This window comes from Brachyhypopomus gauderio, chromosome 18 (assembly GCF_052324685.1).
Source record: "Brachyhypopomus gauderio isolate BG-103 chromosome 18, BGAUD_0.2, whole genome shotgun sequence".
Taxonomy (NCBI): Eukaryota; Metazoa; Chordata; class Actinopteri; order Gymnotiformes; family Hypopomidae; genus Brachyhypopomus; species Brachyhypopomus gauderio.
The window spans coordinates 6,482,629-6,500,434 of NC_135228.1; the positions used below are offsets into that span (position 1 = coordinate 6,482,629).

The window sequence follows — 17,806 nt, forward strand, 5'->3', positions numbered from 1 at the left end:
GTTTTGCGTACTTCATAAATTGAAGATATACAACCGAAGGTTTAAAAGTTGACTTTGGTTATCAGTGTGTTCATGTATTATCTGTAATATAGAAACTCTCCAGATTTCAGTGCAATGTATATATTTCGAACAGTATTCTCGGTGTGATGGGGGGACGGGGACCATGTGTTGCGACTGACAGACTGAACAGAAGGAGCAGAGATAATCAGAGCCCAGACCTCAGTGTGCGCGAGCGTCTGCGCGCGGGGGGATGGGAGCTCACAGACATATGGAGGTGGAGCTGGTCAGCGAAGCCCACCTCAGCAGGCTCAACAGGCTTCATGACCATATTCATTCACACCTAAAGCACACATCACATGAGTATCAATAGAGATATATACTATACATAGTATAGAGATACTCTTGGCTTTCCAGTAGTCTTCTAATGAAGACCAATGTTGCATGGGATACACAAATACGCACGGGATATACGCAGTTATACGTCCTTGGGCAACTTAAACATCGATTTAAAAAATCTGTTGTTATTATCTACCGGACATTAACAGGCATTTATTTGGCTGTTTAGTTGTTTTCAATCACTTATTGTCCAGTCAACGTCATTCGCACTAACGCGCGCGTCCTGCGTGTATTTTTCGCCCGTGCACACTTGCGCACGAGGCCCCCCAGCTTTCCCGACACGCCCGCCTCCTACGGCTAATTCACAAAAGCGTCGCGCGCGGACGCGATTGGCCGGCGCGACGGGCCAACAGGAAGTGCGCGCGCGCGCGCGCGCTCCGATTGGCTGGCCTTCCCTTTGTGCGCGAGGCAGCTGGCGTGTGCGGGCGCGCTTCGAGCGGTCGCCCCGTTTACTGGAGGCGAAGCGGCGTCCGATGGGGCTGCGCGTCTGACGGGAGCGAGGATGGTGCTGGTCCACGTCGGATATCTGGTTCTTCCCGTGTTCGGTTCGGTGAGGAGCAGAGGTAAACCCTTGTTTTTTTTTAAATCCCACTCGCCGCGTTGTCCTCGCTGAACGCATCACGTCGGCGACGACCGGAGCGAGCCGCCCCTGTCGGGCTTAGCTTAGCCTAGCAAAACAAACACGGAGGCGGCGTACGGCGGGCGGGCGGGCCGGTCCTGCGGGGACCGCCACACGGCTCTCCGCTCTGCGGCTCTCGCTGAAACGCGCCAGTGCCGCTGCCTGGAGGCTGCCGCGGCGCCTTCGTGTGAGCCTCGCCCGCGCACAATGGTGAGAGCTGCGGCGTTTTGTCTCCGCGTCTGTGTCGTTAAAGACCGGATCAACCACGCCGCTTTAAACCCGTCCTGTTCGACTAAGAGTTATTAAACGTATGGTTATTACTCAAATAATACTCAAATAACACTCAATAATACTCAAATCATCCTCCTTTGTGTAGTAGTCGCAGCACATTTCGCCTTATATCGTCGTCGCCTCCCTATTCGGCTGGATAGTCGTGAACTAATGCGTTTCTCCTCCGTTAAATTCCCTCACGTCTCTGCCCCTCGTTGGTATTAATGAATAATTAATGGTGATTAAACGTGTCTTTCACGTCCGCCGTCGGCAGCTCTCTAGGCGGCCGGTCCGCTCGGCTCTCTCGCCGCAGTGCACGTCGCTGGACGGGAGAGTCACCAAATATCCTCAGTTGAACCTCACAATTCACGCCAAATGTTTGGGGGACTGCTCCTTAAAACCACACGCCTCGGTTCTGTCTGGCGGTGTTGATACCCGCTGTACTGTTCTCATATGATCCACAATGGTAAATAACCGCATTTTTACGTTTCGCCATAGCCAGTCCTTTCCCGGGGAGGAGGTGGGGGGGGGTAAATAAATTCATTTGTGTGCAGGATCTGTGCTGATTATGTAATGATGCATTACGTACATTTCTTATGGTCATGCCGTGGCTCCAGTGATTTCATTGTGCTTGTATTTCTGTTTCTTTTTTCCTTGTTCCATAGTCTGGAGCCTCTGCTTCTACATACCGCATTTTCAGACCTCTCTTCCCCCTCCATTGTGTAGCTAACGATCACCCACCGCCGCGCTGCTCTCTGCCTGTCCCGCATCTAGCTGTGTTGTGACCCCCCTCTCCCTCATCCCCTCTTTCCATCCGAAGACGACATTGGCATTCTAAACAAAAATTAAACAAAAACTCATCCAGTATCCTTCTGTGTAAGACTGCAGAATAACACACTTTTTCTTCCTTTTTTTTTTTTTTTTTTGAAGAAGCCTGTCTCTCTTTTTAAACTGTCATTGTTCTTATAATAACCCATTATAGTGATTAGCTGTTACAAATGTCATTGTGATTGTCCCATTTTCCCAGTGAGGATTAGACATGCATCCCCACTGTACATTTCTGTGATGTGGATACGTTTGGCCCTCACTGTGATCACAGCCAGGTCTGATCGAACCGTAACCACCGTCTGTCTCCTGTGTCTCGTGTGCTGCTACGCTGGGCCTGTGTCGACAAGCTTTATTGTTGTAGTTGCTTTCAATAGCTTTCAGAGTCAGAGCAAATCAGTTGGCGACCAATCCAAAGGGCCTGTGTCTGGAACCATTGTAACCATCGCAGAACCTTCTGGAACATGGTTCTGCATACGGTAGAACATTAATTGGCTCTATCTGACCTGAAAATATTGTTTTATTCCAACCTAAAGTAAATTCTTCTACCCGCCCCAAGGTTTGACAGCAGACAATTGTAAAGTACAATTTATACCCGAAGTCAGTTTGGAATTGCAAAAATATTCTATTTTATCTATTGATATTTAATTAATCAAAGTAGTTTAGGTGTATATATGTAAAAGTGATAAAGTATTTTTAAAAAATCACCAAGCTCTTTGAATGCTTAGAATATTATGAGGAGATATAGGGCAACCACATGGTCACTGATACTAGTGTTAGCTGAACAATAGTGACTGCCTTCTAAGTAAACATAGACTGCGTCCTAAGCCTATCTATTGAGTAAACATAGACTGCGTCCTAAGCCTATCTATTGAGTAAACATAGATTGCGTCCTAAGCCTATCTATTAAGTAAACATAGACTGCGTCCTAAGCCTATCTATTGAGTAAACATAGATTGTGTCCTAAGCCTATCTATTAAGTAAACATAGACTGCGTCCTAAGCCTATCTATTGAGTAACATAGACTACTGTCTATGACCTCATAAGTAAGCATTGACTTTGCTTTCTAAATCACTCTGCTTTTTAGGTTCAGATTTCTTACTGGGATTTGGAGCTTTTATGCAGTTTGGTTCCAAATTGTACCATGGCACAGTGAAGCTCTTGAAAATCTCAACATTTTGATCTTGTATATTTGTCAGGGCTTTATATTCCCAATGGATTTGGTATTGGAGTCAGAACTCCCATTGGCCTAATGTACCCAGCCACGTTAACCTGAGCTCATTGATTGGCTCTACCCACCCCGCCGTGGCTAGTGTAGCCGCGGCCCTATTAGCCTAGCGCTGGTGTTCTCAGCGTCCCGCGCTCTGTCAGGGCCAACGGCATCCACATTACAGGAATCACTAGAACTGCACTGCTGTAGAAATCCTCCTAGAGTTTCAAAATGTCTTTATTTCTTTGGTTGTGGTTCTTTGCCTTGCATTCTTGTATTTCTAATGCATGACCATGTTTGTTTATTTACTTATGTTTTTTTTTTATTATTTCACTCTTGTGTTCTTTTATTTTGACATTTGAACAGCAAACTCCAACAATGTATTTTTGTGTAGAGATGTCCTGCTGTAATATCACATGCTGTAGTATACACATTACCCATTGGATGCTGCTTCTGCTGTGTTAACCTTATGGAGCATGGGCAAGCCTTGGCTCTTTATTTGCATGGTATTATTATTATTATCACAGTTCCACTCATACTAATATTTTCCAATAAAGACTGTAGTTTTTCCCTTAACCTTCAGTGTGTTCTCTGCTGATTTCCATGTGTCCTCCCTTCAAGATCCGCCCCTTTCCACCATTCAGGCCTCTCTGGCTCCTCCCACCCCTGGCTCATTCTTCTGCTCCTCTCACTTGCCAGACTGAATCATGGGAACTTTCACCCTACAGCCTCTGGGAAATGTAGTTCTCGCAAACACAGAGGCGAGCTGTCACTTCCTCTCAGTCCAAGCACATCTTCATTTGCATCTGTCTCCTTCCTTCCTTTTTCTCCTTCTCAGCAAGCACATGATTGTTTTCATGTCTATGTAAAAACCGTGCGCTTTGGCTAAAGGAGATGTGCTCTGCTTCAGTCTGATCTACAGAACCACAACATTCGTCGTCAGAAGGCTAAGTTCAGTAGTAAAAGATTACACACACACAAACACGGTTGATTGGGCAGGCTGTGCTCTAATTTCATTGGACGTCTGCTGTGTGCCCTCAGCCCTGCAGAACACTCCTCACATTAAAATCTGGATTTGGGCCAGAAGAAGTCAAAGCAGACGACATCTCTGGATAAACGAGATAAACTTGGTGTCTTGGCTATCTTAATTTTGTTACATTTTCAGTTTCAAGAATATTCAGATTATATATTTAATGTACTATTTGAAGTTGAGTTAATGCAAAATTAAGTAGAATCCGAATTTTATTAATGTGTGAATTTATATTCTCTTAAATTTATACTAATATCTTCGTATTGGAGTGTTAGTATATGCATTGTATTGTAGGAAACGGCTTTGCATGAACTCTAGACATTGTCCATAGAAAATATCAAGTTGGGATTTCAATCGTGATTTGTCAGACATTTAATAATGCTTGATGCCATGCTTAAGTGATATTTAACGTTAAATTGTTAATGAGAATATAACCTAACCTGCTAATTAGGGTCTCATTTTGCTAAGGCTAACCAAAACTATTAGCACTCACTCAGTGTTAGCGATGGTAGACTTCAGATGGGCCACGCCTATTTAAAGTGACTTTAATATTGTGCCAGTGCCGGCTCCTCTCCATTCACACATGGTCCATGCGTCATAAGAGATTGTCCAGCAAATAATGCCATCCTGATTGCACATATAAATCCATACAAACAGGTAAGGAGGGTAAACCCATCGAAAATGGACATTGTGCCAAATAAAGGCAAATACAAGTGAATTTGAGGGACGAAAACATGCGGCTCAAATTGTAGTGTCTTTTCACACCCAGGGCTTGTGTCCTTGTTCTTGTAATTGTGTTGGAAGGGGTGTGGTAGTGTCTGGGTGCCCAGAAGTGTTTCCTCACCCATTCCCACGACTTGCCAGACTCACCCAGACTTCAGTACGCCATTGCCAGGGTATTCCTTAAAGACCTAGTTCAGGGTGGGGTTAGAGTGAAAATGTGGCCCATCTGGTTTGGGTTTGGAGATGCTGCTCTAGAGGAGCCCCTCCACCCCCTAAAAGATATAACCAGCGGGTTGTTACTGTGGGAGTAGATCATGTTTTTCAGGTACGGTCACTGAGAAGTGTCTATCACAAGCATGCCCACCTGACCAGGCTTGAAGTGCCATTCATTCAAGGAGCTTCGCCATCCAGCTTCCTGGTCTAAAATCTGTTTGATCTGATAAGTGATGAACATCTTTGAAGATTAAGCCACAAGTCCAGACACATTGATGAGCTGCTATCAGATATTGGCCATGGTTGCCTGTCTTTGACTGTCCTTACAGTGACAGTGAATTGTGTGGAAAGGGATTATGTACAGATTAGCAGTGGGTATTATTCATCAATGCAGTATGTAATTGTTATAGTAGAGGGTTTTGTCTAGTACATTAGGCTAATAAGAACAATGAGGTCTCATTGTCTATAAATTTGATAACCTCTCGATTTACAAGGTACTGTGGGTCATTTTTGAAGTCTGAAAAAGCTTGACTATATAATGAAATTTAGAATGTTAATGATGTAAATTACATTTCTCTTTCATTTTAAAATGAGCTGCAAAACCAGTGTTCATTCAGCTATAAAAGAACAGCTTCATAAATGTCGGTGGACTCACCGAGTAAGAAAACAAATTGGTTGTTTAATGTCACTGTTCCTCGCCCTCGTTACCGTGCCTTAAAATAATCCACATCTTGGACTCAAAAACGACAATTTGCTTTATAGGTCAGGATTAGGTCCATATTACAGCCTGATTGTGATGCCATGCATAAGCATCTTATGACACATTTATATCATCTGTTATTAATCTCAGTACAGGCCTGGAGATTCAGCGCTGTTTCCTGACTGCGGGCATGCCAGCACTAGCGAACTGTATTTACAGTGTGAGAGCTGTAGCTCTGATCTGGGATCATATCCCCAGCTCCCTACAGACCACACTTAGTGGTGTGTGAAAGTGCACAGCTGACCCTAGACCAACAAGCCAAACCAGTTGTAATGTGACCTGCCACCGGTCCAGTTTGTGGGTTGGGTTGTGCCAATGGCACACCACCACTTGCACTGAAAATACCTTATAAGTCTGTGCTGATATGGACCCTGTTAGGTAGTCCAGAGCAGCCAAGATGTTTAGACATGCTTTCCTGCTACAACATGGAGCACATTTCTTCAGAGCAGGTTAGGTTTTTAAACCCTGGTTAGGTGTCATTGCTGTACTTCAATGAAAGCATTAGGTATGCATTCAATAGACATATAAATATGTGTATACTTTGCTTACCATAGCAAGGGCCACAAAATTGGCTGTGTATTGTGACTCCTTCCTCAGACAAATGTGTGAAAGCTAAAACGTGTTGGTACAAATGTCCTGTGTTAATTTACACCTCACTGAGAAGTTGACCTACAGACTACAGCTCTCGGTGTGAAGTCCCTCCTTCGTTCAACTCGAGACAGACACGCATAGTAAAAGACATGTAGCTTAATGAAATGCCACTTTCACAAATGCACTTAAGATCCACTGTTATGACCTGAATTTCAGCTGATTGGTTATGTTGAACTTAACTGAATGATCTGAAACAGAAGAGACTCTAATTACATTTCCGTGTGCAGCGAGTGATAATTTGAGAATATTCACCCCATAATCTGTTAACTACACTTGGAATCAGTTCCACGCACACTCTAGTGCTTGTGTTCTTTGAGTGACTATAACTTGGGCTTTAGATCTGGGATCAGTTTTCCTGCTTTATTTAACAACCTTCATCCCTAGGCAGCGAAAGGCCCAGCTGACCCAGCACCAGAAGCCGTACACAGAACACGGTCCTGTATAAAAGCTCAGTGTTTGTCTGCGTTCACAACAGTGGAGTGATGCAGCCTGAAAGGCTGATGAGGTGGTGAATTATACAGACACCACAAATCTGGTGAATCTGTGTTGGTAATCCTTTGTTGTAATCTATGCCAGGTCTGTTATGAGAGAGAGAGAGAGAGAGAGTGTGTGTGTGTGTGTGTGTGTGTGTGTGTGTGTGTGTGTGTGTGTGTGTGTGTGTGTGTGTGTGTGTGTGTGTGTGAGATACCTCCCTTACTCAAACCACTGAATTTTTAAAACACTTTAAGGAGCAGCTGTATAACTCCCTCACCCCATCTTCTCTCTCTCTCTCTCTCTTTCTCTCCCCTCCCCCTCCTCCACCTGTCTCCCTCCACATCTCGCTACTCCCACACCCCCGTCCCTCCACCACCTGCCACCCTCCCCTGACGCCACACCGTCTGGCCCTGTTTGCCAGTTGTCGTGGAACCCAGCACGCAACTGACCCGGCCTGACTCGGCTCGCCAGGCCCGTGTCATTCACACTAGCACAGACCTCCCATTCCGCCCAATAAACTCACCACATATCTCCCATTCCGACCAGTACACTCGCCGTCAGACTCTTCGTTTGACGAAGCTGCTGAAAGTGGCATTTCCTGCTCTGCAGGGTGCAGGCCTGGTCCACTTGACTTGAAAATCGCAGGCAGCTGAACAGCTCATTACACCACTGTTCTGGATTTGAGTCACATCACGGTTCCTTCCAGTAACACACGCGTGCCCTTTCATCAGCGTGTGCTGACGTTGACCAGCTCCTTTGGTTGATTTTGAGCAGTTGTATATAACAAGACGTCCTGCAAAGAGAAAGACAAAGACAAAAAAAGAGTCCTGTAAAGAGAAACACAATACATCTGTGTTCTTTAGCCCGTTTGGAAATATGATTTTAGTGACATGTGTCACCAGTAAAGCCAGAAGAAAATACAATGATCCTAATTATCTTAATGCCACTGTTTTGTATTAGTCATAGTTCCTGTAGCTGTGAAAGGTTATGAATAAAATGATGTACTTTCTGAACATGAATACACTAATTGCATGCTAACATGCAGGTCTGCAGGTAGTGTGTTGCCCCTGGCTGTGAGTAAGAGAGTAAAATTGTTGGCATTTCTCTTCAATGCCAGGACTGGAGGACTGGACTTATAAAACTGGGCCGTTTCACCCTGGTTGGAGTGAATTGTCGGCGTAATTACACTCTTATAATCTTTTGCTTCCTCGGTTCTGTTATAATAATGGACTGAATCCGGTCCATGCTGAGATTCACATTGATGGGGGCTGATTTACCTGCTCTTAGAGTTTATAAATTACATTTGGTGGTGTTTCTGATATTCTACTCTGATTGGCTGCTCTGGTGTTCTCTTTTGTCTGATTGGTTATTGTGTGCAGGAGCACATTTCAGCAGGCACCAGCATAGCCATGCTACCTCCTGCCGCCATTTCCACCTGGCTGCCACGCCAACACCCCTGCCTGCTGAGTTCCCGCCCACACAGCTCGCCCCGCCCCAATACCAGGAAGTTCCGCCCGCTTTCCTACCTCAGGCCTTACAGCAGCAATACCTCATACAGCAGCAGCTACTGCAGCGCAGGTACACACACTCACACACACACACACACTCACACACACTACTACTGTGAAGGTACACTCTCACTCACACACACTACTACAGCGAAGATACACTCACACACACACACACACACTCCGACAGCGAAGGTACACTCTCACTCACACACACACACACAGACATACTACTGCAGTGCAGGTACACTCTCACACACACTCACACACACTACTGCAGCAATGGTACACTCTCTCACACACACACACTCACACATACTACTTCAGCGAAGGTACACTCTCACACACACACACACACACACACACACACACACACACACACACACACACACACACACACACACACACACACACACTGCCCTTCACAGTGTAAAACACACACACACACTTCCTCAATCACAGTCCAGAACACACACACACACACCCTCAATCACAGTGTATCAGTCAGCTGGATTGATAGGTGCATGTGGGCTGATAATAATTCACCCTAGAATTTAAAATAGACAGAATTTTTTATACACATCCATTTCCGTATGATAGAATATGAACACAAACGAACGATTAAAGATTACAGTTCTTTCTTTCTTCATCTTCTCATTAAAGACGTACACAGGAGCGAGCACCCCTCAACACACACCGGTTACGTCCAGGATACGATTACTCCCCGCCCCTCCACGTCCCGCAGCCAATCACACAACAGCCCAGATACCTGGCAGAGGGCACAGACTGGTGAGTGCTACACACACACACACACACACACAGCAGCATGGAGGTCATAAACAGGTGCACTACTGTTGTCAGTGATAGAATCTGTAAAGGTGAGTTGTGTTTATTAGAGCCTTGTGTGTGTGTGTGTGTGTGTGTGTGTGTGTGTGTGTGTGTGTGTGTGTGTGTGTGTGTGTGTGTGTGTTTGCAGGGATCTGAGCGTGGACGCTGGTCTGTCTCACCAGTTCCCCCTGCAGCCAATCCCACAGCCCTACCAGCATTACCTGGCCTCTCCCAGAATGCACCACTTCCCCCGGAACACCACCTCCACACAGGTGGTGAGTACTAATTCTGTGTGTCTGTGTGTGTGTGCAGGATGTTCATGAGGTGAGGAACTACCCACCAATAATGTGTGTGTGTGTGTGTGTGTGTGTGTGTGTGTGTGTGTGTGTGTGTGTGTGTGTGTGTAGGTTGTTCATGAGGTGAGGAACTACCCACCAATAATGTGTGTGTGTGTGTGTGTGTGTGTAGGTTGTTCATGAGGTGAGGAACTACCCACCAATAATGTGTGTGTGTGTGTGTGTGTAGGTTGTTCATGAGGTGAGGAACTACCCACCAATAATGTGTGTGTGTGTGTGTGTGTGTGTAGGTTGTTCATGAGGTGAGGAACTACCCACCAATAATGTGTGTGTGTGTGTGTGTGTGTGTGTGTGTGTGTGTGTGTGTATGTGTGTGTGTGTGTAGGTTGTTCATGAGGTGAGGAACTACCCCTATCCTCAACTACACTTGCTGGCACTGCAGAGTCTGGGCCCCAACAGACATGCCTCCGCTGTGCGTGAGAGCTACGAGGTAGCACACACACACACACACACACACACACACACACACACACACACACCTTATGCCAAAGGTTTAAACATACATTCTACTCATGCTAAACACAGCACACTCTATGAGTTACTGTCTAGGAGTCTGTCAAAGCCTAAAAACAGATACAGACTCTCTGTAGTGTGTATCACTAGACTACACTCCCACTGGGTGTATGTATACACACAGACTCAGTAAACCCTGACAGTCTTAGATGGGCAGAACCCACACACGATTACGTCAGTGAGCCATTCTACACACACAGAACTGAGCCAATGAGAGAGTATTTGTGTTGTAGGAGCTGCTCCAGTTGGAAGATCGATTGGGCAGTGTGAACCGCGGGGCTGTCCAGACCACCATTGAGAGATTCACCTTTCCTCACAAATACAAAAAGGTACACACAGCTGTCAAATTGACTGAATTTTGTAAACTAAAGAAGATAATACATTCACACCTATACCCTCATACACACGCATAGAGAAATCTTCCCAATTAGCTGATGGAAGCATATTGCTGCTAACCTACCTATCATTATTTTACTGTGTGTGTGTGTGTGTGTGTGTGTGTGTGTGTGTGTGTGTGTGTGTGTGTGTGTGTGTGCACAGCGGAAGCCTCTGGACATGAAGCTGCTGGAGGAGGAGGAGTCTGATGTGGATGAGAAGTGCACCATCTGTCTCTCCATGCTGGAGGATGGAGAGGATGTCAGGTGGGTGGTGCACTACAATGTGCACACTTCAGATCTCACACACTTCACGAAGCACACTTCAGACCTCGCACACTTCACAAAGCACACTTCAAATCTCCCAAACTTCGCTAAGCACACTTCAGACCTCACACACTTCACAAAGCACACTTCAAATCTCACTCACTTCACAAAGCACACTTCACGAAGCACACTTCACAAATCACACTTCAGATCTCACTCACTTCACGAAGCACACTTCACGAAGCACACTTCACAAATCACACTTCAGATCTCACTCACTTCACGAAGCACACTTCACGAAGCACACTTCACAAATCACACTTCAAATCTCACACACTTCGCAAAGCACACTTCAGACCTCACACATTTCACAAATCACACTTCACAAAGCACACTTCAGATCTCACACACTTCACAAAGCACACTTCAGATCTCACACACTTCACAAAGCACACTTCAGACCTCACTCACTTCACAAAGCACACTTCAGATCTCACTCACTTCACAAAGCACACTTCAGATCTCACACTTCAGATCTCACTCACTTCACAAAGCACACTTCAAATCTTGCACACTTCACAAAGCACACTTCAAATCTCACACACTTCACAAAGCACACTTCAAATCTTGCACACTTCACAAAGCACACTTCCGATCTCACAAACTTCACAAAGCACACTTCAGATCTCACTCACTTCACGAAGCACACTTCAGACCTCGCACACATCACAAAGCACACTTCCGATCTCACTCACTTCACGAAGCACACTTCAGACCTCGCACACTTCACAAAGCACACTTCCGATCTCACTCACTTCACGAAGCACACTTCAGACCTCGCACACTTCACAAAGCACACTTCAGATCTCACTCACTTCACGAAGCACACTTCAGACCTCGCACACTTCACAAAGCACACTTCAAATCTCGCAAACTTCGTAAAGCACACTTCAGACCTCGCACACTTCACAAAGCACACTTCAAATCTCGCACACTTCGCAAAGCACACTTCAGACTTCGCACACTTCAGACTTCGCACACTTCACAAATCACACTTCAAATCTCACACACTTCGCAAAGCACACTTCAGACCTCGCACATTTCACAAATCACACTTCACAAAGCACACTTCAAATCTCGCACACTTCACAAAGCACACTTCAGATCTCGCACACTTCACAAAGCACACTTCAGACCTCACTCACTTCACAAAGCACACTTCAGATCTCACTCACTTCACAAAGCACACTTCAAATCTTGCACACTTCACAAAGCACACTTCCGATCTCACAAACTTCACAAAGCACACTTCAGATCTCACACACTTCACAAAGCACACTTCAAATCTTGCACACTTCACAAAGCACACTTCAAATCTCACACACTTCACAAAGCACACTTCAAATCTTGCACACTTCACAAAGCACACTTCCGATCTCACAAACTTCACAAAGCACACTTCAGATCTCACACACTTCACAAAGCACACTTTGGATCTCACACACTTCACAAAGCACACTTCAGATCTCGCACACTTGACAAATCACACTTCAGACCTCGCACATTTCACAAATCACACTTCACAAAGCACACTTCAGATCTCACACACTTCACAAAGCACACTTCAGATCTCGCACAATTCACAAAGCACACTTCAGACCTCACTCACTTCACAAAGCACACTTCAGATCTCACTCACTTCACAAAGCACACATCAGATCTTACACACTTCAGATCTCACACACTTCACAAAGCACACTTCAAATCTTGCACACTTCAAAAAGCACACTTCAGATCTCGCACACTTCACAAAGCACACTTCAGACCTCACTCACTTCACAAAGCACACTTCAGATCTCACTCACTTCACAAAGCACACTTCAAATCTTGCACACTTCACAAAGCACACTTCCGATCTCACAAACTTCACAAAGCACACTTCAGATCTCACACACTTCACAAAGCACACTTCAAATCTTGCACACTTCACAAAGCACACTTCAAATCTCACACACTTCACAAAGCACACTTCAAATCTTGCACACTTCACAAAGCACACTTCCGATCTCACAAACTTCACAAAGCACACTTCAGATCTCACACACTTCACAAAGCACACTTTGGATCTCACACACTTCACAAAGCACACTTCAGATCTCGCACACTTGACAAATCACACTTCAGACCTCGCACATTTCACAAATCACACTTCACAAAGCACACTTCAGATCTCACACACTTCACAAAGCACACTTCAGATCTCGCACAATTCACAAAGCACACTTCAGACCTCACTCACTTCACAAAGCACACTTCAGATCTCACTCACTTCACAAAGCACACATCAGATCTTACACACTTCAGATCTCACACACTTCACAAAGCACACTTCAAATCTTGCACACTTCAAAAAGCACACTTCAGACCTTGCACACTCCACAAATCACACTTAAAATCTCGCACACTTTGCAAAGCACACTTCAGACCTCGCACATTTCACAAAGCACACTTCAGATCTCACACACTTCACAAAGCACAATTCAGATCTCGCACACTTCTCAAAGCACACTTCAGATCTCACTGACTTCACAAAGCACACTTCAGATCTCACTCACTTCACAAAGCACACTTCAAATCTTGCACACTTCACAAAGCACACTTCAGATCTCACTCACTTCACAAAGCACACTTCAGATCTCACACACTTCACAAAGCACACTTCACAAAGCACAGTTCATATCTCACACACTTCACAAAGCACGCTTCAGATCTCACACACTTCACAAAGCACACTTCAGATCTCAAACACTTCACAAAGCACACTTCGGAGCTCGTATACCTTAGGCAGCTGAGCATCATGCCCTAGAGACTCCAGAGTGTGGAGTGTCCATAAGTTTCTACTGTGCTGCAGGTCTTCCCACTGGGCGTTCACCCATCATATCTTCCATTATGCTACCAAAATGTTTTTCTGTAACATGTTAGCAGCTCTGAACATTTGAAGCTATTATCTAAAAAAGATCTAATCTCTCTGTGTCTCTCTGTGTCTCTCTATGTCTCTCTGTGTCTCTCTCTCTTTAGGCGATTACCCTGCATGCACCTGTTCCACCAAGTGTGTGTGGACCAGTGGTTGGCCACCAGCAGAAAGTGTCCCATCTGCAGAGTGGACATCCAGACACAGCTTACTCCCGACAGCTGAAATACACACATACAAACACACACACACAACTGACCTACACACAGAGAACTGAACTACACACAGCACACATCTCATGCCAATGGTTTGCTAGATACTCATTCTGTCAAATTCCAAATACACACAGACAAACACTCCCTCTAATGTGTATCACTAGACTACACTCCCACTGGGTGTATGTATACACACAGACTCAGTAAACCCTGACAGTCTTAGATGGGCAGAAACCACACACATGATTACATCAGTGAGCCATTCTACACACACAGAACTGAGCCAATGAGAGTATTTCTAAACACACACACACACATACACACACTGTAGTAACATTGAAGGGTTATTTATTGAATAGTGTGAGGAAGATAGATTCAAAGGTCTGTGTTTGTGTGTGTGTGTTCTTTACAACAGTGTGTGTTTGTGTAATAACAAAGCCATGGCCCTAATGAAAGATATTACAAAAACTCTTTTTAGGGTCTACAACTCTCTATATTTGTATACCACACACACACACACACACACACACACACACACACACACACACAGAGCAAGGCTTGAGTGCATCACAGTGTGACTACTTGAGAGCATGTGTACGTTTGTGTCACACTGCAGCTGTTTCAGTCGTGTGTGTGTGTGTGTGTGTGTGTGCGTGCGTGTGTGTGCATTTACATATCAAGGATAGTAAAAGGTAGTTAGCTGTGCACTAACATTATTGTAGAAAAGCCAAAAGAATCCTACACACACACACAAAAACAACAGGCAAAAAAAGATTTTTAAAAATCCATAAAGCGACTCCCATCGTTTGTTGTAAAGACAGCAAAGAGGGCAGTGGTCATGGAAACGTCTCTGCTCCAGGAAGTTAGGAGGAGAAGGTCATTTGTGATTGGTGGAAGAGGATGTGGTGCACTCTGACGTAGTAGCGGCATGCCTTTGTGTTTGGGGTGTTCTTTAAGTGTGTACCTGTGTGTGTGTATGTGTGTGTGTGTTTGTGTGTGTGTGTCTGCCTGAATGTAAATTAGCTCCTTTAAGCTGTGATGATCTGTAACACTACCAGACTGATGTAGCGTGTGTGTGTGTGTGTGTGTGTGTGTGTGTGTGTGTGTGTGTGTATGTGTGTGTGTGTGTGTGTGTGTGTATGAAACCCTGCCATGACCTTTGACCCTAAATGCCTACTGAAGAAGCACATGTGAGCGTAGCTAAAGCGCCCAGCCTCTCTCTGGTGCTTTGTTGCCATGGTTCGAAGTATTTATTATCGGTATTTAAACATGCAGTGTTTGGAGGGGGCGGAACTCGTGTGTAAAACTGTGTTTTTGTATGTGACAGGTCTCCCCTCGTGGTTGCTATGCTGGTTGCTATGCTGGTTGCTATGTTGGTTGCTATGCTGTATTGCTAGAACAACTATTTAGAATGTTGTGTGATGGAGGAGCGTCCACCAATCGCACGCAAGCAGAGGTGGGGCCAGGGCTGGGTAGCTTTTAGCATGTTAGCCTTTCTTTCAGCCTTGTTTGAGTGGTTTCTTCCATCAACCTTCCATGTTCCGTGTCAAGTTTACGTAAACCGTGTTAACTTTACACAAATGCTAGTCAGGGTTGAAACATTCGTATCGATGTTTGACACTTTTTGTTTTTTGCTATGAAAGATTTCAACCAATGGACTAGGGTTGGTATAAGTGCAGAGACCATTCCATTGTACTGTTGTATTTGTGAATGCCACCCCTAACCCCAGTTTATTTTGGGCACATGTTGATCGCAGTAGATGTCACCATTGCACAAATGTTACCCAAAAGACGTGGACGATCTTCAGCCAATAAGATTATGTTTTGCTGCGGGCTTGGTTTTGCTTTCCTCTCTAGCCTGAGTGTCTTGCGTGCTGATTGGTGGATGTTGGCTCGCGTTAATAGTTTACACAGGGTTTTGTCCGTTGAAATGCCTTAAGTATTTAACAATCATAATTTATTACTAACTGTAGATATTGTGGGTACGTATTTAATTTTGTATAGTTTCTTTTTTTTTGCAATCGGATCATATTTTATTTATTTAGAGATAACAGAATTGAGTAAGACTCTTACCTCACGTTTGCATTGGTTTGGGGAACGCTTCGCATGCGGCTGGTTGTGTTCGTGTGTTTCTTCCTTGGTGCTGTGACCTCACTGACATTCCGCTTGCTGATTGGCTGACACGGCAGCGGAGTGGGCGTGCCCTGGGTTTTCATTCGCCGTCCTGTTTGCACTCTTAGTTTCCCAAGGCCACCCTCTCACTGGCATATTTTATACCACTCTGGCAACCTCCATCACACTCTCTTTCTTTCAATGTTTCTTTCTCGACCTGTCTCTCACTTCCTTCCTTTCTGTTCTATCTTTACTCTCACTCTCATGTTCTTGTTTCTCTCTCTCTCTCTCTTTCAGCACCCATGTAAACTTGCTTACCTTCCCATCTGATTACTCCTTTTCTTTCTTCTATTTTCCCAGTCCTGCTTTTCTGTGTCAATCGAGCAACCTTCTTCTCAAGGGCATTCTAACCCCCCTCCTCCCTCTCTCCTTCGGTCTGTCTGTCTGTCTGTCTCTCTCTCTCTCTCTCTTTCTCTTTCCTGGAGAATGTCAGCATTCTGTAGTGCAGGGTCAGGATTAACAGAGTATAGTAAAGCACAAATCATTTAAAAAATGCATGTTTTACTCAGGTTTGAATATATTACACAACAAAAGTAGAAATATAAAATTAAAAGACTAATGCAGATATTCTACTAATAATATTTCAGATTTCAGAATATGCTTTTTTTCTTTTCTTTTCTTTTTTTTGCTGCTGCTCACATTTGAAAACAGGAAGTGAATAATACAATTTTTCAAAAAGGTGCCAGTGACAGGGATGCCGTGTGCTGTCCAAGCTATAGGTGTGGTTTTTTTTCACTAGAGAATTTTCTAGCAGAAAAACTGAATATTTATCATTCATATTAAAGCAATAGCACCTCCTGCTAAAGAGACTGCTGATATGTGTCTTGTCAAGTAAACATCTCTGTGTAAAATGTTAGAATTATCTTTTGGTGGAATTTTTGTACCTTATTTATTACTACTACTAATAATGATGATAAAAGTGGCATCGCTAAACCCAAACTGTTTTGGTTTTAATTTTTGTTTCATTTCGGAGCTTGTACATTATCCTTTTTTTGTATGTGCTCTTTTTATAATAAAAGTTGTGAAAATGTCAGAGTCGCTCGTGTATGGGTCTGTCGGCCATGCCCCTCTCGAAGGAACATCCAGGAATAAACGTGCTTATCTTTAAACGTCTGTTACAGTCTACCTTAGTTAACCCTTAATGGATGAGACAAGATATTTAAGGTCAGCTAAACAGTTCAACTTTGCATGGTAAAGAATCTCTGGCATTCGAATGCCCAGGAACATCTTAATGTCGTGACTTATGTGTGTAAGTTATGTAAAATGCTTACTGTCCACTACATTCCAATGTTTATAATGCATTTCACTTAAGCACCCACTAGGGGGTACCACACATCCTTTAAAATCCATCCCTTCTGTTTCCACTGCTCATTTATATTTAACTTGGATGTAAAGTAAGGTAGTATTTTTACATTTGATTTGGAACATGTTA

At 44.3% G+C, this 17,806-nt stretch overlaps 1 protein-coding gene across 2 annotated transcripts; it reads left to right on the forward strand.

The window, feature by feature from the left end:
• The first annotated feature begins 750 nt into the window (after window positions 1-750).
• ark2ca (arkadia (RNF111) C-terminal like ring finger ubiquitin ligase 2Ca) lies at window positions 751-17,405 on the forward strand. Of its 2 annotated transcripts, none has more exons than XM_076980318.1 (8): window positions 751-959; window positions 8,551-8,749; window positions 9,343-9,468; window positions 9,656-9,782; window positions 10,189-10,293; window positions 10,610-10,705; window positions 10,917-11,017; window positions 14,096-17,405. In XM_076980318.1, the coding sequence occupies exons 1-8, from the start codon at window positions 899-901 to the stop codon at window positions 14,211-14,213; spliced, it is 933 nt and encodes a 310-aa protein (XP_076836433.1). In that variant the 5' UTR covers window positions 751-898; the 3' UTR covers window positions 14,214-17,405. The 2 variants fall into 2 exon arrangements, with proteins under 2 accessions (XP_076836433.1, XP_076836434.1); XM_076980319.1 differs by having other exon boundaries at window positions 10,189-10,275.
• Window positions 17,406-17,806: the final 401 nt, after the last annotated feature.

Bases quoted from the DNA above. Each gene is read 5' to 3' on its own strand.
- ark2ca (XM_076980318.1), top strand. From the start codon at position 899: ATGGTGCTGGTCCACGTCGGATATCTGGTTCTTCCCGTGTTCGGTTCG. The intron at 8,750-9,342 runs GTACACACACTC...TTCTCATTAAAG, and splicing joins CAGCAGCTACTGCAGCGCAG to ACGTACACAGGAGCGAGCAC. The intron at 10,706-10,916 runs GTACACACAGCT...GTGTGTGCACAG, and splicing joins TTCCTCACAAATACAAAAAG to CGGAAGCCTCTGGACATGAA.